General features: G+C 39.6%; 1 protein-coding gene and 1 long non-coding RNA gene across 2 annotated transcripts in view; one reads left to right on the top strand and one right to left on the bottom strand.

Moving 5' to 3' along the window:
* Positions 1-6,735: 6,735 nt before the first annotated feature.
* On the bottom strand, positions 6,736-12,922 carry EIF2B2 (eukaryotic translation initiation factor 2B subunit beta). Its single transcript, XM_006206079.4, has 8 exons — positions 12,679-12,922; positions 12,439-12,559; positions 12,132-12,280; positions 11,060-11,223; positions 10,332-10,427; positions 9,606-9,743; positions 8,542-8,608; positions 6,736-7,274 (listed from the first exon to the last, which is right to left on the bottom strand). The coding sequence occupies exons 1-8, from the start codon at positions 12,839-12,841 to the stop codon at positions 7,117-7,119; spliced, it is 1,056 nt and encodes a 351-aa protein (XP_006206141.1). The 5' UTR covers positions 12,842-12,922; the 3' UTR covers positions 6,736-7,116.
* Positions 12,923-13,038: 116 nt separating this feature from the next.
* LOC107033687 (uncharacterized) overlaps positions 13,039-23,134 on the top strand; it is a 32,266-nt gene continuing 22,170 nt past the window's right edge. Inside the window, exon 1 of the long non-coding RNA XR_004190438.2 lies at positions 13,039-13,636. This is a non-coding gene — a long non-coding RNA (uncharacterized lncRNA). The remainder of the gene's footprint in view (positions 13,637-23,134) is intronic.

Here is a 23,134-nt window from a genome sequence, read left to right as displayed (position 1 = left end):
CAAAAATAAACAAATGGGACCTAATTAAACTTACAAGCTTTTGCACAGCAAAGGAAACCATAATTAAAGCAAAAAAGACAACCTACGGACTGGGAGAAAATATTTGCAAATGACATGACTGACAAAGACTTAACTTGCAGAATATACAAATAGCTCATACAAGTCAATAACAAAAAAAAACAAACAACCTAATCAAAAAATGGGCAGACATTTCTCCACTGAAGACATACAGGTCAGTAGGCACATGAAAAGATGCTCAATATCACTAATTATCAGAGAAATGCAAATCAAAACTACAAAGATATATCACCTCACACCAGTTAGAATGGCCATCATTAAAAAAATCTACAAATAATAAATGCTAGAGAGGATGCGGAGAAAAGGGAACATTCCTACACTGGCGGTGGGAATGTAATTTGGTGCAGCCACTATGGAAAACAGTATGGAGATTCCTTAAAGAAAAGTAGAGTTACCATATGGTGATCCAGCAATCCCACTCCTGTATCTTGGAGGAAACTCCAGTTCAAAAAGATACCTGCACCCCAATGTTCATAGCAGCACTATTTACAATAGCCAAGACATGGAAACAACCTAAATGTCTATCAACAGATGACTGGATAAAGAAGTTGTGGTTTATTTATACAATGGAATACTACTCGACCATAAAAAATAATCAGATAATGCCATTTGCAGCAACATGGATGGACCTAGAGATTATCATATTAAATGAAGTAAGTCAGACAGAAAAAGACATCATATGGTATCACTTATATGGGGAATCCAAAAAAATGACACAAATGAACTTATTTACAAAACAGAAAGAGGCTCAGACATAGAAAATAAACTTATGGTTGCCAAAGAGGAAAAGGGTGGGGGAGGGATAAATTAGGAGTTTGGGATTAGCAGATACAAACTACTATGTACAGGATAGATAAACTACAAGGACCTACTGTATAGCACAGGGAACCATATTCAATATCTCGTAACAACCTATAATGAAAAAGAATAACACAATATTATAAATCAACTATACTTCAATTTAAAAAAAAGTGTTATGATACCTCTTCTATTAAGATGATGGGGTGTGATTTCACAAGGTTTTGCTATAATCCCAAACCCCTGTGTCTCAGAGCAGAGGATTAGGAAAAGTTCTTCAAAAATCGTGTAACCAATCTTCCTGGCCATCCTGATTTTAGCAATGCAAGATAGAATTATCCTATCTTCCCCACCCACCCTGAGAATTATCCTATCTTAATAATTTATAAACTCAGTAGCATGCATCAGCCTAAAACCAACCAGTTAGCCACAAATATCTAACATTACTTTTATTACCTGTTAGGATTTTGTTTTGTTCTGTTTTGTTTTTTAACTCAGGTGCCATAAGAGAAAAGACAGATTTAGTTTTTCAACACTTGATGGTAATCATTAACACTTATGTGGTGTTTTAAAGTTTACAAATAATTTTTCCTACCATATTTGAATTTCTTGGCAACCCATGAGGAGATATTCTTATATATTTTCCCTGTTTTACAAAGTGGGAAACTAAGGCTGAAAAATATTAAGAGACTTGTCTAAGATCACACAGCTATGAAGTAAAGCAGAGAGTGGTATCCAAGTTTTCTGGCTGCAAGAACAAGAATAATAATTACCATTTATTGAGGGCATTATACATCAAATGCTTTGTATATACATTATTTCTAAGCCTTACAACAGTTCTCTTAGGAAGCTAGTAGCTCTCTTGCAATGAGACTACTAAGCCTCAGAGATGTTAACTGGTTTGCTAAGAGCCAGAATTCAGACCCAGGCCTGTGTGACTTCACATTGCACCCTCCTTCCCGTTACTACCCTACACTGCTGTATATATTTTTAATTTATTACAGATTTACCCATTTGTAAACTCAGTTGCTTAACTTTCTTTGATTCTGGTTGGTAGAGGCTTCGTTAACTTCAGAGTGTAACTTGAGAGATGAGATGTGCAATGAAGCCATTCTTGAGAATTCCTTTAACAGTAACATTTCTCAGAACTTTATTGAGAAATAAAGGTGCATACCTTCAAAGAGCTTAGCTTCAGTTGGGGAGAGATATAAGGAAACTGATGATAGATTCTGGTAACTTCCTCTAGGTTAGAGATCATTGAGTTACAGCTAAGTCTTTATTACTGAAATAAAAGAAGGTAATTCTACTATCAGAATTAAGACTATAGATGCAATAGGAGCTAGGATCAGAAAAGCTTAAGGCAAAACAGAGTGTAGGCCAGAAGGAAAGGAGAGGCCGGGGAGGGGACTAGGGCAAGGTCCAGGTCCTAGCCGTGGATCTGGTACTCCATGAGTAGCTGAGAATGGAGAGGGTCTAGCAATCAGACATCAGAGCAAGGCAGAAGTCAGACAGAAGTGAACAGCTGGGATCTGGGCCTAACAGTGAAAAGAACAAGGCATCGAAAACAAGCAGAGTAGGAGAGGGCCTGAGGCCAATATGTAGGGGCTGAGGGAGCCAAGTCAAGTGAGAACAGACAGCCTATCAGTCCCCAGACAGCAATGACAACCAGGCTCAGCCGAAGCTTCAGGTGGGAGCCAGTGACTGCACACCTGAAAGGAGGGAGGGGCAGTTTCCGGCACAAAGAACCTGACTCTCTTGCCCTGTTTTCCACTGAAGTGCACCTCATTCCTTCAAAACCCTTTCCAAAAGCTGGCTACCAATGAGAACTGACTGGTGTGTGTGCCACTGAATACCGTGCCTATTTTCACCCCTTCACCGCCGAAGTGGCTCCTCAACAGTGAGATGGCAAAAAGGTGGGCTCAGAAGACAAAAGAAGGAGGCCTGGGAAACCAAAAATCTGGATAATCTGCACCAAATAAACCCTTCCTTCCTTCTATGCCTCCATTTATTCATTTATTATCACTCAGTAACACTGAGTGAGTCCTTTCTAAACGTATTGCAGCAGAAATTGTAGGAGGATGTAAAGAAAAAAGAAGTTATCCTGTGGCTTAGGATTTTTCAAGCCCTTGGATCATTTTCACCCCATGCCCATGTGTCACAGAGCACTCAGTATTACCCAGACACACACGATAAAGTTCAGGCAACTCGATCAAAGCCTGTGGGAATCTGAGTGTCTTACACGTTGGAATCTATCGAGCCACTAAGCTACCACGACTCAAGTAGTGGTGTGAAGAAGCAAGATTCGGCCGGATTTTATCTGTACAACTTGCCTGACTAAACAACTTGCTCTTATTTACTTCAAAAGCAAGGTGCGTCCAATCATGCTTTAAAAAAAAAGTTTTTAATGTAGTTTAGAGTTAGCTACTGCTATTAGCTATTAGTTTATCATTACTTAAGTACTTCATCACCTCTCTTTTATGGTAGTTAATTGTAGAATTTTACATATAAATTATGGATCTTGGGAATCTCATCAAGTTTTTAAGTAGCTTCCTTCTCGAGGCAGGCCTTAATTCTAAATGTCACTAGTCTTGCCTGTAAAAACACCACTGAAAGGCTCCTCCTCCTAAGCACAGTATTTAATATAAACATCAGGCGAGCAGTTCAAGTGTGGTTAGGCTTCAAGGCAGCCCTCCGTTACGCGTTAAGACTGAAAGCTTAGATTATAGCTCTTTATTAATGGTAATTGGTTAGCCATTGCACAGCTGTTTGATGGATGAAAGAATAATTCAAAGCAAAGTAGGCCAGATATAAAAACACTTCCAAATCACATTTCAAAATACCTCCTTTGTGTTAACTAGGTGTGTGTCTGCAGAGGGAGTTTTTGGGAGAACAGGTGGAAGGTATGTGGTCTTTACAGTAATCACATCACCATCTGGTACTATCTTACAGCAAAACAGTTCTGATGTACTGAGTTCTACGTATGTGGTGTTACAGAGTCATGGCGCTCCACGGTGGAACGGTGTGACAGGCAGCCTTCATTTTTTTTTTTTAAGAAAGAAATGGAAAATTTTATTCAAGCCAAATTTGAGGATTATAACACAGGAAGAGCATTTCAGAAAGCTCTGAGAACTGTTCCACCAGTTAGGAATCAAGACAATTACATGACACAGCTATAGGACACAAAGGGCCGTTCATCAAATGATGTATAATTGACAGTTTACATAATCCAGATCTAAGCATCATCCTGGCAGGTCATGTGACCCCTTACAAGATCAAGAAGGAATGTTATCTTTTAAAGAGTTGTCTTGCTGATGTTAGGAGAATGTTGCTCTTGTTGAGCAGGTGTCCTTGCTGATGGGGGAGTAGGTTTTGAAGCACATCTGTGAAACTTGTGATCTTAGGAGTACCAGGACTTCTTTCTCTGAGGTATCACTTTACACTTAAGTTTTTCTTGGTAGACTATTTTTCAGAGACTTCTCTTATGAGGCTAAATTAGGAATTCCTGTTCCTTATTTGAGTTCCAAGAACTGTGCCTTTCCTGCCCTCCGTCCAAACTCAAAGATATAAACCGTGGGAAAAAGTGTCTTTACAAACTGTATTGAGTAAGTGATCTAACTTGGTTTATTTAGCATATTCAGCAAGACTTTCATATCCATGGAATCCTCTTTTAATTCTCTCCAAGCTACAACAGTTTTTTTAATGAGCTTCTGGGTTCTCCTGCAAAGGCAGGGGTGGGAGGCAACCCAAAGGCTGATAGGTAGTAAATTGACACAAACTCCTCAGCTTCTCCCTGATCAGATCAGGTTCTTCCTTTCCAATATTTACTCCTCCTCAAATAGGAAAAGGGAGAGAGGGAAATAGAAAAACGAGGCATATAAATAGAAAAACTAGGCATTTGTGGGATTTACTTGATTGAGGTCCTAAAGATTCTAAAGAATATGCATTTGTGCAGTTCTGTTTTAGACACTGTGAGTTGACCAGAGAAAGAGCCTCTGCTCTCGTAACCTTCGTCCATCTCAGTTAAGCCTGGGAAGGATGTTGATACTAATTTTAAACCCAGAGACTAAAATGCACAAAGGACAAGTATCATAAAGCATTTCTGGAGACAGAAACAGATTTAAGATCCTGGACTCACTGCTGCTCTTACTCCAGACCACGACTGTACCCAAGTGAACTGCTGTTAGAATTGGTGCCTTCAGAGGAGGAAACTCTCGAAATTGGTAGCTTAAGCCACTTAAGAAGGCTTGCGGTCTTGGATGCCTTAAGAAATAATTGACAGATGGAGACCTGAGTGAGTCAGGCTCTTCTTGAGTCAGAGTTTTTAGGTCAGTCTTATTCCCCACCCTCTACCCCCGCCCCGCTGCCCCGATCAGGGAAGGCAAGAGTCTTCAGCAAAGATCTGTCCATGTCATGTACGTATCAGAGAATAGAGGCCTTTCCCTCATAACCCAGCTCTGGCCAGTGCTTACCAAAACATATTTGGTAAAAACAGTTTACCAAATCACCTGTTAAAATCCCTTTGGATGCTTGTTAAACGTGCAGATTCCTACTGCTTCCTCCCACTACCTCAGAGACACAGGTGCAGGAGGCAGCCAACTTTGCGATGACATCCCAGAGGATTCCCCTACACACTTGGGTCCGCCTTGGACATCTGCTTTGGACCAAACTTCCCAAACATGCCAGATCATCTGGACTACCTGGGGAGACTTTTTGAAAACATAATTACTAAAGTAGTACCCATTGTAAAAAATGGAAACAATATACAAACACACTAAATAAAATTAGAAGTCCTCCTGCTTGCCACTGTTTGGTGGTGTTCTTCCACTTTTATCCTATGCATGCACATATTTTGTTTGGTTTTAATGAAGTAAGGGTCATATCATGCATATTGTTCTGCAGCTTGGTTTTTGGTTAAGAAAATATAAAGTAGACTTGCTTACAACCCTATCCGTTCATTAACACAAGGGGCACAACTCAGATGCCTACAAGGGTTAGGCAGACAACATAAATGAGTTCCATGGACCTCAGCAGAACTGAAGAAAACTGGAGGTTTTCCACATAATGGAATTAAAAGCTATCCAACTAGAGCCAACTGCTGCCATTTGGGAATGTGGGCTCAGAGTCACCAAATTTTCCAAGTTTTCAAGAGAAGCAAGAAATGTGATTTTGTTTAATGTGCAATCTCCAGATTTTTAAATGTTGGTAACTAATTCAAATTAAATACTAGATGAACCAGCCAAAATGTCTTCAATCCAGACACACTGCCCTCAAGCCACCTTTGGAAACCTCTGTTGCAGTGTATACATAATGTTCCACCATACATCATACTTATTTAAAACCTTTTCTAGTCTTTAACAGAACACAAAACGCTATGTTGCTGGACACTTAGGCTGTGACATTACAGCTGCTACAGTGGACATTCTTGTCTGTGTCTTCATGTGCTTGGAAAAATACTTCTAGAAGTGCAAGTTCAAAACTGCCCTGGAAAAGGCTGCATGAATTTACAATCCTATTCACAGTACATGAGTGGGTTCTTTTCTGGGGTGCTTTAAACAGATTCTGAGGTGCCTTCCCAGAGATTAGATGCTGTAGGTCTGGGATGGAGCCCAAGACAGTATTTTTTTAAGCTCCCAGATGATTTGGATGATCAGTGATTTTGGAAGCACTGTCTTAGATTATTAATAAGTTGTTTGGGACCACTTCCAGTGAATTAGAAAGGAAACTGTAAATACTTTCATCTGCATTTTTGTCTTCGGCTGTTACCTCTAATTACTGCCCTCCATGAAAACACCAAAGGACTCTGCTGCTGCCATTTCAGGCAGTTCAGTCAGAGCAGAACAATAAACAAACTAACCCAGGAACCTTCGAGCAGCTTTTATTGGCACAGCTTCGGAAAAGGTGCGGTAGTCATTTCTGAGCAAAAACAGGTCTTCAGTGGTATGTTGAACACACCACTGAACCAGAAAATTTAAGTTCCTGAAACAGACACCCATAATGACTAAGAGGCCCCAAAACAACAGATCAAGCACTGATGCTCTGTTAAGACCCAAAAAGCAAAAAACATTCCCGGATGTGCATCCTTGTTATGGGAGGACTCAAGTGGCAGTAAACAGTTTCAGGTTTTCATGGGCTAACTCCAGTTCACGTCCCCATTACAAAGAAGATGCGTTTCGGCCATAGCACTGAAGTCTTCTCTCCATTCTGTTTGCCTAAGCAGCTCCTGCTTAGGATGGGTGGTGGTCATAGGACATGATCGTCAGGATGGTAGAGTTCGCTCATCAGGCGGTATATGTAGGAAGGTGCATTCCCACCGATGTTGGAGATAAAGAGGGTAATGAGCTCTGGGGGGACGTAGTCAAACACAGGGCAATGAACACTGACCTTCTCCAAAATGTCCCCTGAAAGGCAATCACATGAGCTAAAGATAAACCGAGGACTCTGCTCCATAATAAGTATCATATAGATTCTAGGCTCAGTAATGCAGGGATACTCACTACCCTAAGGCAGGGTAGGTGCAGCGAAATGCAAACCAGAAGAGATGACTTCAGACCATGATATGTCCTATGCTTATAATGCTCCAATTTTATTCTAAGGGCCTTTCCACTGCCCTTAGAATAAAATTCAAATTTGGGATTGCAACCATCAAGATCTGGCCCCTCCCCACCGCCCTACACTAATTGTAACTCGTACCACTCTCCTGCTTGCACACTGCTCTCCAGCCACATGGCCATCTTTGTGCAACTGGTTAAGCATGTACCTAACTCAGGCCCTTTGTACCAATGCCTGGAAAATTCTATCTTCACATGGCAGGCTCCATTCCTAAAGGACTCAGCTGAAACATCATCTCATTAAGATCCTTCCCCAGTCCACAGTAGCCCCCTAGTCACTTTCCATCACATCATCCATATTCATTTTCTTCCTAAAACATCCCATGACCTGACATATTCTGGTCTATCTTTTGCAACATAAAGTAAATTCTGGGGGAGCAGGGCCTGTCTATGTTGTTCACTGTTACATCCCTAGTGCCTAGAATAGTGCTGGACTCACAGTGGGTGCTCAATAGTCATAAACATTTCTTGAAAAGAATGAATGTTTGAATAAATGGCGAAGTTACTCAATTTCCAAGAAGAATCAGCACCCGGAGTACTGCTCCCAGAGGGTGTTGAAGACCATACCAACTGTTGAAGAGGCAGCAGGCTCACTGAACAAAGCTGCTGCCTTTGGAAGTCAGAGAAAAGGACCCCAACACACAAAAGGATACAGACAAGTTTCATGAGTAAGAATATTTCAGAGCCTGCTTAAATGACTCCCTGCAACAACTGAAAACAAGTACGTTTTCCCACTGAGTCATTGCCTGTGTCTCAAACAACCTGCAAAGTCAAATCCAGTCAATGCAGCTAAAATATATTAGTCTCATAAGAAAGTGAACATGGCTTAGATCAGGACCTCAAGCACTTTAAACTGCTAAAGAGAAGAGTCCCCACAAGTAGTATTAAAAAACACAAACTGATAACATTCAATCTCACTGACCATCAAAACCAAAACCAAAAGACCACACACATACAAAAACACACATACACAAAACCACACACACACACACACACACACACAAACCAAACAGCACACAAGGCATGTGCACACATAACATTCAAGCAACTTCTGTACCTTCTGTGAAAGGCAGGACTTCTTCAGGAGCCACGAACTTGTGAAATGAATCTTCTTCATTAGGGAACTGGAAAAGAAAAAATTAGAAGAAAAAAATGGAAATCTGGCAATTCCACTTCTGGGTATATACCCAAGAGAAATAAAAAACAAATGGCCATAGGCACTTGTACCCAAAGATTTGCAGCAGCATTATTCACGAAAGCCAAAAGGCTGAAATAACTCAGATACTCATCAACAGATGAGTGGATAAATTAATTGTGGTATACCCATACAACGGAATGTTATTCAGCCATAAAAAGGAATCAAGTACTGTGCTAAGTGAAAGAAGTCAGAAACAAAAAGGTGCATATTATATGATTCCTTTCATATGAAATACCAAAAATAAGCAAATCCATAGATACAGAAAGCAGATTACTGATTACTAGGAGATGGGACAAAGGGGAATAGGAAGTGATTTCTTAATGGGTACAGAATGTTTTTCTGGGATGATGAACAAGTTTGGAAACTAGAGAGTGGTAGTTGCACAATGCTGTGAATGCAGTAAATGCCACTGAACTATACATTTTTAAATGATTGTATTATGTGAATTTCACCTCAATTTTTAAAAAAGGAGACACCTACAGATAGGGTGATATTTTCAAAGCAAATAGTTTCTATCACTGGTGAAATGGCTCTTCACTCAGTAACTGCTTGCATTCAGGCTACAGAGGACAGTTTCTGAAACTATGACAAATAAAACCAATTCTATGTTCCCAGTTTCAACTTCCTTGGCATTTTCAGAAACGATTGAGGGGGCAGGGAGTGGTGGCAATGGAAACAAAGGGCCTTCTCCAACTACATACTGTCCTGACCTTCCAATTCTGACTCCCTGAAGCTGACAGGGTGGAATTATCAATGGCTTTTCTTGGATCAAGACATTTCTGTGATCTAATCCACTGAGTAAATGCAGATAAAGAGAAGCCCCAGAGCGAGAAGGTAGAAGGCCCAGAGTTCAAGCCTATATTCTGACTCCCATTTGTGGGCTAGAGACAGACTAGAGACCAGCTAGAGACAGACAGACGTACCTGTGGGGAAAGCTTGAACATAGGTGCACAGACGATGAGTGGGGTGGAGTGGTGTTTTGCTGCCAGGGCTAGAGTATGAGTTCCTGCCACAGCTCTCAGTGCACCATTGGCCAGGATAGTCTTTGTGCCAATGATCACCTGTGGAACAGGAAGAAAAAGGTGAGACTTCTGGGAACAGAACCTTAAACAGGCCATTGGGCACAAGAGTCTGAATGCTCAGACCTCAGTCTTGGCATTGTGAGGGTCACATACCAGTAGAGGGAAAGGAATTCTAGGCTCAGAACACAAGTTCAAGCATAAAAGTGGATTCTCAAGGAAAGAATGAACGTAGTAAGACGGAAAACTGCAGTACCTATTGCTCTTAGCCCTGTCTTTCCTGGAAATCTCGCTGTCACACCTCCTGAGAAGTGAGGAGCTTTCTTAGTCACCATCCACCACCGCCAAGCTCCACCTGACCTCTAGCAGCTGACACACTTAGCTTAGTCCCACTTCATTCTTTTCAATGCTTTAACCAAAAAGAGGCTCCTCCAAGTCAGGAACAATGATACAGATAAAGGGGGAAAAAAATCAGTTAATAGACTAAAAAGGCCCAAGTATGTATTTTCAAATGGTGTTAGAAACTTTCTTTTCCTTTCAGGGGTATTATGCGCTGGCAGCGGTGGGAGGGAATCAATAGTTTTAAAAGTATAATCTTCATGAATTCAACATGACTCCAAATACACCCACCTTGTTGACTCTCGACATAACAGCAAAAATGGCAGCATCAGTCATGACAGTTGTCTCAATACCTGCCTTGGACAAATTGACGGCCATCTCATGACCCTGCAACAGGAGAGAAAGGCTGATGCTGGGAGAATGAGTCAGGGAGTGAAAGACCTCTCAAATGTAACTGGATCTGATGGATTCTGTGATACTGGGCATATCCAACACACAATTTCCAAGAAATAACTAACTCACTTGGTTGGTCTTCTCTGGTAAATGGCAGGAAGCCCAGGGGAAGCTAATAAATGTTTACTACTCCACAGTAGCACTAGAAAAGCCACAAAACTGGAAATATGACTTGCTTGTGTCATCAGGCAGAGATGACAAGATAGCTCCTGGCTCATTATTTCACAAACATCCTGCATTCTTACGTATTTTCTTTTTTGAGGCCTATTATTTATTTAAGGTTTGAATGAGGTCAGACCAAGCACCAGTCATCCTCAAGGTAATTTACCCTATTTTGATTCCTAAAAGAACCAATATTTATTTTTCCTTGAACCTAGCAGTTCATCCAACTTTCTAAATCAAGGCTTAAGAATGCTCACAGGATGAACAACTTGAAAATTCTCTTTATGTTTTACTCTATCTTCTCAATGTGTCTTATCAATTCAGTGATGGCACAGAATCCACCTATCCCTCCTTTACTCCCTCTGCATTTGAAATTATCGTAGTAACTCTAGCAGTCTCTGTACCTGACAGAAAGGAGCACACTCTGCCACAATGACGTGAAATTTCCTCTTTCGGGCAGCCTCTTTGAGGAAGGCCTCTACTGTTCGGGAGAAGCCAATGGTCATGATCACCTCATTGGAGTGGATGTGCTCCAGGGCCTGGGCTGCAATGTTCTCTGTTGTCCCTTCTGCAAGAAGCCAATTTTGCAAGAAAAATATGAAACACCATGCTACAACACAGACAGTCATGACAGAACATGTGCCCTTCACACAGACTGCCCACCAAACAGATCCTCGTAACACAGGGTAAATGGACTTAATGTGAAATGTCACATTTTCTTAAAAGCTCTACTTCCCTGGGACTTTCTGCCTCCCAAGTTCTTAGCCTGCTCTTTTTGCCCAGCAATACCCCAACTCATCAACTTACTTCCATCACCCTTGCCCTCAGCTCCTTACAACTTTTGAAGACAATGTATTCAGGCAAGAAATGGTCCAATTTGGGAAATCCTTAAGTCCTGAGAGTAGGGTAAACAGAGTCTCTCCCTAAAAGAACTCCTCCTCCAAAAGGTGGCCACACACCTCCACCTGAGAGGGAGGCCATGGAATAAGTAGGGGATGAATTTGGAAGTCGCAGCTCAGTGCACAGACAGATCTAGTTCTTTCTCCCCTGGGAACTCTGACTGTAATGAGTATCTGCAGGTCTCCTGGGTCACAAAGACAAGGGGGATGGAGACGGCCTGTGTATGTGTGTGTGTATGTGTATATGTGTGTGTGTATAAAAATTCAAGATGTTTAGTGAAGGAGGGTCCAACAGTTGTAGTTGTAGGGGGTTCTTCTTTAAAATAAAAATAAAGCTCTTCCCAGAGTCTCTGACACAGCGAGTTTACAGTCTAAAAAGGGTTGGTCTGAAAGGAAATGTGGAGAGGGTTATCTTAGTCCAGCCACCTGTTTCAACCCTTCCTAATCAGGATGAGGGCAAACCCTTGAGAAACAGAGGACTGGTTATCTCCCATCTCTGCTAATGAGTAACTTCCTGGGTCTTCTTTTCCCTCAGCTGCCTGCAACCTGTCCTGTCCCCCTAGGGATCAGGACTCACCCAGTTCCACAAGCAGCTCATTAATTGCCTCAATGATGTTGGACTGGAGTTGAGCATAATGAGAGCGAAAATCCTCGCTCAGGCCTCCGGATGTCAAGAGTTTGTGCAGGGACTCCTGCTGATCACTTTCGTCGCTGCGTCCGTGGAGTCTATGGAGGCAACAAGACCCAAAGAGGGAGGTGGGTAAGAGAGGTGGTCATTGAGGTAACAACCGCTGCTCAGGTCCCGTAGAAGTTCCAAACAGGGAGAGGGGCCTGTGCAAAACTCATCAGTGAGTCCAACCCCGGGCCCAGGACATGGGCCTGACCTGCCATACTCTTCCCGGATGATCCTGAGCACTCTCCGCACCATGTTGCCCACTGTGGTCTCTGAGGGCTGCGCGGCCGTCATCCTCCGGCCCTCTCTACGGATCAGTTCCATCAGTTCCCCTGCCGTCCAAAGAGAGAGAGTGAGAGGGGCAAACGCGCAGTGGGCCCTGAGCGACTTTCCGCCTGGGGATCGAGAACGGAAAGCGGCGAGGGAGGCGATGGAGCTAGGCCGGCCTCACCTGCGTTGCTCCAGCGGTGGTCCGTGATGATCCGGCGCAGCAGCCCCAGGGTCTCCCGGGCCATGTCCTCAGAGCTGTGCCGCCCACCTCCCCGCTTCAGTGCCTCCACAAAACTCTCGATCCTCTCGGAAAGCTCCGAGCCCTTGGCCGCAGCCCCTGGCATCTCGAAAGAAGCCGCCTTCCCGGCGGAATCCACACCTGCACGACCTCAGGGCTTGCACTTCCGGGGCAGGAGAGGCCGGCTTCCGCTCTGCGATATAAAACTCCAATTCGGGAGACGGCAGGGTCACGCCCCTCGCTGCCTCCTCCCGCCCCCTCCACCTGCCTGAGCCAATCAGAGACTTGGAGCTCTAGCGGTTCAGTCACAGCCGGGCATCCGCGCGCCTCCGCGGCAGGAGGGCCGGAAGCCTTTCCTGCCTTCTCAGACGCTGAAAAAAGCTGACTCGTGAGGTCTCAAGAGGGTGGCTAGCCCCGTTGCTGTGGAAACAGCTTGTCTGTGCCTCCCCCACTGTAACCCGAGGCTACACTGGAGAGGTTGCCGCCCTCTTTTCCGGCTCTTCAGCTCCGGTGACCGCCCAGCCTCCTGACACAGACGCTCAGAGTGCGAGTCCAGGGCCTGCCGCCCCTTGGGCAGACCTCCGCCCACCACCTATATTGTTATGTTGCATGATACTGGTTAGTTTGCGCCTGTGTCTCTAATAGATTCCGCTGCCTGAGGGCAGGGGCGGTATCTTTTTTTGCGTTTGCATTCCTAACGTCCAGCACGCCTTCTGTAAGAGGAATCAGGGATGAGGAGACTGAATACCCACCAAAAAGGAAGTTTGAATTGGGAGCTAATATGGGAGCAAAGATGATATCCTTCCATCTGGACAGACTACAGAGGCTGAACCATTTACTTAAAGTTTACTAGATGTTTGGCGCTGTGCGTGAATTGTCTCATCTAATGCAACTCTGAGAGGTAGGTCCTCTTATCCTCATTTTACAGATTAGGAAACAGCTACAGAATTGAAGCAGTTAGTAAGGGGATGTGTTCACATTTAAATCCAGGTGTATTTGAACCTAAAGTCTGTGTGTATTGAAAATCTCTTATTATTTAAGATAAATTAGAAGTGGAATCTTTGCGCACACTCATTTCTAAGACTTTTGTTACAGGTAACAAATTGCCCTCCAAAAAGATATGTCAATACTACAATCAGACAAATACAGTACAAGAAAAGGAAATTACAGACCAATGTCCTTCATGAATGCAGGTGCAAAAATCTACAACAAATGATTAGCAAACCAAATCCAACAATACATGAAAGATTGATACATAATTATCAGGTAGAATTTAAACCTGGAATGCAAAGCTGTTTCAGTATTTGAAAATCAATCAATTTGAGAAACCATATTAACAATCTAAGTAAAACCACATGAACATATCAATTGAAGCAAGAAGCATTTGACAAAATTCCACAGAAATTGTATTTAAAAACCCCCAAAACTCAGAAAACTAGGAATAGAAGGGAACTTTTTCAGTGTGATAAAGAACACCTAACATCATACTTTATCGTGAAGGACTGCTTTTCTCTCTAAGATCAGGAACAAGCCAAGGACCACTCCTATTTAACATCATACTCAAATATCTAGTCAGTGTAATAAGACAAGAAAAAAAAAAGTTTAAAAACAGACTGGAAGGAAAGAAAACTGTCCCTATTCAAAGAAAACATCATTGTCTACATAGAAAATCCCAGAGAATCAATAATAACAAAAAACCTCCTAGAATAAGTGAGTTTAGCAAGAATACAGGGTCAACACACAAAAATCAATCATATTTCTACATACTGTCAATGAATAATAAGAAACCAAAATTGAAAACAAATAGCTCCCCAAAGCCATAAAATATTTTTCACTTTTACTGTGTGTTAAGTTTAAAATGTCTTAAAAGTTGTTTTAATTTACATGCTTACTAGCACCTACCATGTTCTGGCCATTTTTGGAATACTGTCATTATTTTTCCAGGTAATAAAGCCAACATGTACTGCTTTATACATACGAAATTATGTATGTGTTGTGTGTATATAATATATACATGCAAGTTATGAAACATGACAATGAAATAAACACCCATGAACCCATCTGTCAACTTAAAAAATCTCAAATTCATAGACACAGAAAGTAGAATGGCGGTTGTCAGAGGCTGGAGGGAAGGGTTAGTTATTGTTTAATGACAGTTTCAGTTTTATAAGATGAAAAGCATTCTAGAAATGGATGGTTGATGATGGATGTGCATTTGTACTGTACAACAATGTAAATGCATTTGATGCCTCTGAACTGCACATTTAAAAAGGGTCAAAATAGTAAACTTTATATTACGTGTATTTTACCACAATATTAAAAAATCAATACACATGTGACATTAAAAAAAAAAAACCTAGAATACTGCCAGTAACATCATGTCAGTGTGCTCTTCTACCCCATTTCCCGGCCTTCTGCTATACTCAAGGATAACCACTAAAGTAAGTTTTGATTGATACTCCTTTACTTTATTAAAAAATTTATTATATATTTATAATCCCTAAACAATATATTGTTTATTTTTGCTTGTTTTGGGTTTTTTTTTACAAATGATATTATAATGTAATCTTCTACAAGTTGCTTTTTTTACTCAGTATGACATGCCTAAAATTCATCCATGTTGTTACATTATCTATAGGCCTCTTGTTTGCACTGCTGCGTAATGTTCCATCATGTGACTATACCACAATTTATGTATTCTCTTTCCTTCAACAGATATTTGGATTGTTTCCAATCTTTTTTGAGGGTGGGAGAACATAAACTATAAATATTCTTGTGTATATTTTGGCATACCTACAAGTAGAACAGCTGGGTCATAGGCTATGTGAATATTCAACTTTACAAATAGTGCTAGTTTTCCAAAGTGGTTGAATCCTTGTATGCTCTCTCCAGTTGGGCTTAAAGAGTTTTAGTTGATCTACCTTCTTACCAACACTTGATATTATCAACTTTTTTGGGGGGGGTAGATCAGGTGAATATAAATGAATGTATCATTGGAATCTTAATTTATTTTCCTGATTACTAATGAGGTGACTCATTTCCTTTTTTCAAGTGTTTGTTGGTCAGGTGTTTTTTTCTCCTTTGTGAAGTAATCTGGGTTTGTGTCTTTTTAGCTACTTTCTTTTTATTTTTAAAATCTTTTTCTAATAGATTTATAGGCGTTCTTTATATAATATGCATGCTAATTTTTTCATAGCTTATGGCTTATCTTTTTATTCACTTTGCGATGTCTTTGAACAGTGTTCTTGATTTTAAAATGATTAAATGTATCAACCTTGTCTTTTATAGTTAATTTTTTTGTGTTTTATTTAGAAAATCATTCCCTAATCTAAGGGAATAAAGACAATTTCCTGTATTTTCTTCTGAATAATTAAAAAATTCACCTTTACACATAATTTGGAATTACTTTCTATGAAGGGTGAGGAGTAGGAATCAAACTTTATTTTCTTTTTCCATTCTTTCTCCAGTGATTTTCAGTGCTCCCACTGTAGTATGTGAAGTTTCTATATTGTGTGAATCTGTTTGAGGACCCTCTATTTTGTTCCATTGCTAAATTTGCTTATCCCTTAACCAATATTATATTATTTTAATTACTGTTGTCTTATTTTTTCAAGTCTTGCTATCTGGTAAGAAAAATCCCCTTACATATGTCTTTCTTTGAGAGTGTCTTGACTAGTTTTGGGCCTTTGATCTTTCATATATATTTTAGAAATAAATTGTCTATTTTTCAAAAAAAAACCCCACTCTATTGAGATTTTGATTGGCATTGCTTTAAATCTATAAATCAATTTGAGGACAATTAACATCTTTAAGATACTAAGTCTTACTATTCGTGAACATGGTATGTATCTCCATTTGTTTAGGTCTTTTTTAATGTCATTCAGTAAAAATTTTATGATTTTCTCCATATAGGTCTTGCATATCTTGTGTATAAAATTAATCCTAGGCACCTTATATGTGTGTTGCTATTGTAGATGATTATTTTTCATTTTATCATTGCCAGATTGATAAGAGGAAATATAGAAACTCCTTTTAATTTTCATTTCGTTAATCAAGATGAGCATTTTTTCATGTTTTATTTATCATTTGCATTTGCTCTCTTATGAGTTGCTGATGCATGTGGTTTGCCCATTTTTCTAATATGAGGTATGGCAGACATTCTGATTGTCCATTCAATTCCATTTTTCCCTTCTTCCTTGTTAAAAAGAACTGATTTTGTTTGGTTTCTACCCACAGAGAAGGTGATTTTAGCTTATGAGTAAATCCTGGTTGATCCATGGTAATTCTGTTCTCCTTTTTTTACGGATTTGTGTCAGGTAATTCATTTTCTACCAGTGAGATATGAGGGAAATCTGTTTGGGTCTTCTTGGAAAGATTTGTCTGTTCTTAAGAAAGAAACAGAGAAGACTGCTTAGTCGCTTATATTTCTGGCCTTCTTAGATATGATTCCTAGAGTTACTGTAGCTGTCTTGTGACCATGAGATCTCAAGACTGAGGATAATGTTAACATGCTGAGGATTTCAGGACAGAAAAACAGAGAGAACCTAGGCTCTTGATAATATCAACACTTGATGGGTATTTTACTTGATGGGTATTAACTATTTCATCCATAAAATAATTCTATGAGATAGATACTATTAATATAACCATTTTCAAGAGAGGAAACTAAGGCATAAATAGGATAAGTAGCTTGTTGAATGTCGTACACTAAATAAGTGGAAGGGGTGGGATATAAACCCAACAATCTAGCTTCAGAGCCTGCATCATTATTTTTTGTACTGTGGTGCCTTTTTTTAAAGTTGTGTGAGTGAAATCAATAAATTCAGAAGTTGCCCTACCTTTAGACTTCTTATTATATGGAGTGATAAATTTCTTTATTGTTTATATTGGAAATTTATTTATTTCTTTATTGTTTTAATTGGAAATTTCTGTCACTTGCAGCCCAAAGCATCTTGATATTGGATATTTATTTTTTTCAAGTTGACATATAAGATCTATTTATACATTATGTATACCAACTATTTGACTTTGAATTGAATTAGTTTTATTGAAATATTAGTGTTTTCAGAAACTTTTCCCAATTCTCATCTATTGCTATGTGATTGTAAATTGAAACCTTTTGTAGGACAATTTGAGAAAAAAAAAAGCAAAAGACTTTAAAATGTTCATTCATACCCTTTAAACCAGCATGTCTATGTCTAGAAATTTATCCTAAGAAAATAATCCAAAATAGGCACAAAGATTTATCCACAATATTTTTCACTTCATTATTTATTACACAAAAATAAGAAATATTCCTAAATAATCAAAATTTGCAAATTGTTTAGAAATTATAGTACAGCCATATAATGAAATATCATGTTTTAGTAGGCTATTTAATGATGTAGGAATTTCTTCATGATAAGGAGAATTGTTGACAACGTATTGTTAAGTTTAAAAAGCGGGTCACATACAGCCACTCTGGAAAATAGTGTGGCAGTTCCTTTCAAAACTGAAAATGGATTTATAATACAGTCCAGCAATTGCACTCTTGGTCATTTACCCCAGAGAATATATAAGCATATATGTCCAAATAGACTTGTACATGAATGTTCATAGCAGCTTTCTTAGTAATAAGCCCCAAACTGGAAAATACCCAAATGATTGGTTAAACAAGCTGCGGTACATCCATACCATAGAATAGGGCTCAGCAATAAAAAGGACAAAACTATTGTGATGTGATGTTCACAATGTAGGTGAACCTCAAGGAAATTACACTGAGTGAAAAAAGACAATCTCAAAAGCATACATACTGCCTAATTCCGTTTATGTAATATTCATGAAGTAACATAATTATGGAGATAAGAAATGGATTTGTGGTTGCCAGGAGTTAGGGATGGGTGGGAGTGGGATGAATGTGGCTATAAACGAGTGACACAAAGGATAGTAATGTTGAGTTTCTTGATTATGGCAAGGCTACACATGAATCTGTGTATAACTGGTGAATTCTAAATAAGCTCTATGAATTGTACCAGTGTCAGTATTTTGGTTTTGATACTGCACTGTAGTTGTATAAGATGTTACTACTGGAGGAAGCAGGGAGAAGGATGCATGGGCCTTGGATGTATTCCTTTCATCTCCTGTGAATCTACAATTACTTCAAAATAAATAAACAAAAACTTCCATAAGCCAGGATTTATAAAATAAAAATATCTCTTTAAAAGAAAATCATAAAGGGAGGGAGGGTATAGCTCAAGTGGTAGAGCGCATGCTTAGCATACACAAGGTCCTAGGTTCAATCCCCACTACCTCCACTTAAAAAACAAATTAAATAAATAAACCTAGTTACCTCCCCCCACCAAAAAAAAAAAAGAGAAAAAAAGAGAGAATCATAAAGCATTACACTATTCTAACTAGGATTGTTAAATGACTCAATACTAAAACAGGTAATAAAAGAGACTTTACGATCTGCAGTTTTTCAAAAAAGCAGGATAAAAATAGTATATTTGGTGGGATCTCAATTTCATTTAAAATATTTATATGTTATTCATATGTAATATATATATATAAACATATACGCACTTACGCTTATACACACACCATATACCTTTATATATATCTTCATGTATCTCTATCTATCTGTCTATATATAGGTGTATGTGTGTGTTTGTGTCTGTATAAATGACATATACCAAGATATTAATAGTAGTTATCTCTGGGTGGCATGATTACAGGTTTATCAGAGACCCTTGATTGCCTCAAAAGCCATTATTTTATAGTAGTAGAGTTTTATCTGGGCAAATAGCCACCTAGAAAAAAAGACTACATTTCCCAGTCTCCCCAGCAGGTTGATATGGCCAGGTGACTACATTCTTCCCAATGCAATGATGTGGATGTGCTGTGTTGCTATTTCTGAGAACCTTCCCTACCAGATAGCTGACGTGGGTCCTTAGCCTCTTTGTCCTTTTCTCTTTCTTGCTGCCTTTCTCTTCTGCCGGCTTAGATGATGAGGATGCAGGCCTCACTGCAGGAATGGCAGAGCAGGGAGCTAGAAGGAGCCTCGGTGTCCTGAGGCCTTTGTGGAGCAGAACTCCCATGCCAGACCGGGCTTTTGGACTTCATGTAGCTAAGAGCAAAGCAAACTTCAGTTTCGTTTAAGCTGTTACCTTGGGATTTCTATCACTTGCAGTCACACCTGATCCTAACAGATACAAGAGTGATTTTTATTTTCATTTGTGTGCTGTTCTGTATTTTCCAAGATTTCTACAAGAAACATATCTCATTTATAGTCAGAAAGAAAAGTTATTTGTAAGAAAAAGAAGAATCCTTCATCAGGCCCATTCTCTCAAGCAGGAGTAAATTGACCAAATCTTCCAGATTTTTCCAAAGTATCCCAATTTCAAACATTCTGACTAATTATCTGCATAATAACAGTTTCCAAACTTAATTTGGAGAGTAAGGTGAGTATGATGATGATTCTCAACTTGGAGGTGGGAAGCCAACCAAAATATTTGTGTCTTTCTCTTTCAGTTCTAAAGAATCTCCATCATATCACTTCCTTTTCCTGAAGGGCTTTGACTCAATGCTTGGGCATGTAAATGCACTACTGTTTTTATCCTTCCCTGATTGTTTTGGTGGATAAGTCATGTCTCTACGCAACCTGAGAACAAGTGCTATTGTAGTGGACACCTGTTGTTTTTGTCTGCCCTGCACCCCCTTTCCTTTGGGAACTGCCCCTCCTCATCGCATGTGTCATTCAGGTGGAAGTGTCAATCCCAGGGCCTCCTGGTGCCCCAACATGGCCCCTCACCACAAGGATGGCACACCACCCAAGTCTGGTCAGTCCTCCACTTCCACGCTGCCTGATTGTGCAAAGCCATTCAGTCCTTCCCCGTGATTGACTTTATTGACCTCCGGAAGAGAGCAGGTTTAGCTCCTCTTCTACTGTAGGGAGGATGGCTTAGGACTATCAGTGGCAACCCTTCCTGCCTCATAGAGAAAGCTTGTCTGCAGGAGAAAGTCAGGCAGCTGCTCCAGGAGAAGCAGAAGCAAGCAGAGCCAAGTCCTAGAGTGAGAGGGCAAAGAGCAAATGAGCTGAGTTAGGCCCTTAGAGCTAGCTAGGCCTGAAGGTAGAGCCACCCTTGGACTTCTCAACAAATTCCCCTTTGGCTTAACTTTTTGAGTTGCTGGAGCCTTAACTAAGCTTCTGTTTCGTCCTCCAAGGGGCCCAACCCTATTCTTAGCCCAGGTAAGAATGTATTACTAGTTAATTCTGCTCGAGTAGAAGCTAAGCTTTGTTTAAATGTGGATTTATATTCTTGTGGAAACTTGGCTCTGTTCTTGAGATTCTCTGCCACTTAAACATGGTTAATTGCTAGGAATTTGGAGGGAAATTCTAATGAGAGACACGGTAGTGGTCCCAGGGCATGTGATTAGGAAAAATTACTACACTTTCCTTAAAAAACTAAACATAGACTTACTGTATGATCCAGCAATCCCACTCCTGGGCATATATCCAGAGGAAACTCTAATTCAAAAAGACACATGCACTCCAATGTTCACAGCAGCACTATTTACAATAGCCAAGACATGGAAGCAACCCAAATGTCCAACAACAGATGACTGGATAAAGAAGATGTGGTGTGTGTGTATGTATTTATGTTTATGTTTATGTTTATATTTATATTTATATTTATATGGAATACTACTCAGCCATAAAAAAGAATAAAATAATGCCATTTGCAGCAGCATGGATAGACCTGGAAATCATCATTCTAAGTAAAGTAAGCCAGAAAGAGAAAGAAAAATGCCATATGATATCACTTATATGTGAAATCTAAAAAAAAAGGATACAAATGAACTTATCTACAAAATAGAAATAGACTCACAGGCATAGAGAACAAACTTATGGTTAACCAGGGGTTAAAGGGGGTGGGAAGGGATAAATTGGGAATGTGAAAATTGTACCTCTTGGGAATGAAGGAAATGTTAGCTATCTTGATTCTGGTGGTGGTTTCATGGGTGTATACATCTATCAAAATTCATCAAATTGCATGTCTAAAATATGTACAGGAACTATACCACAATAAAGGTGTTTAAAAAAAAGAAAAAATACGACACTGTTGTTATTAGTACTGTGTATTAATGGTTGCTCTTCATAGAGCAACATATTCCATACGCAACAAATATTTATTGAGCTTCTTTATACCAAGTACTATATAGCATATTGGAAAACAACTCCTGTACTGGGGGAGACTCAGTAGTAATAAACAGCATCATTTCTTACACTTAGAGGATTTTGCCTTTTATTGAAGACATTCATATTCCTTCTTCCCTTTCATCTCTAAAGAGCTGTATGAAGTGAGCTGGTTCTGGTCAAGACATCAGTTATTCTACAAGTGATAGGTCCATCCTAAGTGAGAATTGTACGAAGCACATAGGTTGAAGAAAAACAAGTAGTCTGTGATTCTGGGGGGAAAAAATGTGGAGACCAAGGCCCACAGTTACCCTCTTAGCTGTGGTAGCTGTGTAATGGAATGTTAAACTGTTCAAAAACTTGGGTTTGGAAGTCATGTGAATCTCAATTTAGATCTCAGTCCTGCCCCTCCTAAAACTATGTGATCTTGTATGTCAGTGGAGATGATAATAATAGTGATATTTGATAAATGGTATGGTCTTAAAGATTTAGAGACATACTACTATTGATCTTTAAAGCAGTAGGTCTGGATACTCATTACATAATCAAGGGAATTTTTAAAAATCTCCATAGAAGGTGATTCTAATTTACTTAATAAAGATGTGGTGGTAATTTTGAAAACTGGGTAGTCCTGATAAAAATAATGCTAGCTTTTATTTCTTTTTTTTCCCCCATGTCTTGGCTATTGTAAATAGTGCTGCTGTGAACATTGGGGTGCATGTGACTTTTCTTTTTTGTTTTTTTTTATTGAATTATAATCAGTTTACAATGTTGTGTCAATTTCTGGCATACAGCACAATTTTTCAGTCATACATGCATATACATATATTCATTTTCATATTTTTTCCCTATGAGCCAGCACAAGATCTTGTATATATTTCCCTGTGCTATATAATATAAAGTTGTTTATCTATTCTATATGTACCTGTCAGTATCCATCAATCTCAAACCCCCAGTCTGTCCCATCCCACCCACCTCCCCCCTGGCAACCACAAGTTTGTATTATATGTCTGTGAGTCTGTTTCTGTTTTATATTTAAGTTCATTTGTCTTTTTTTTTTTTTTTAGAGTCCACATATGAGTGATACCATATGATATTTTTCTTTCTCTTTCTGGCTTACTTCACTTAGGATGACATTCTCCAGGGACATCCATGTTGCTGCAAATGGCATTATGTTGTCGTTTTTATGGCTGAATAGTATTCCATTGTATAAGTATACCACAA

This window comes from Vicugna pacos, chromosome 6 (genome assembly GCF_048564905.1).
Source record: "Vicugna pacos chromosome 6, VicPac4, whole genome shotgun sequence".
Lineage (NCBI taxonomy): Eukaryota > Metazoa > Chordata > Mammalia > Artiodactyla > Camelidae > Vicugna > Vicugna pacos.
This window is presented reverse-complemented; position numbering and strand designations above follow the sequence as displayed.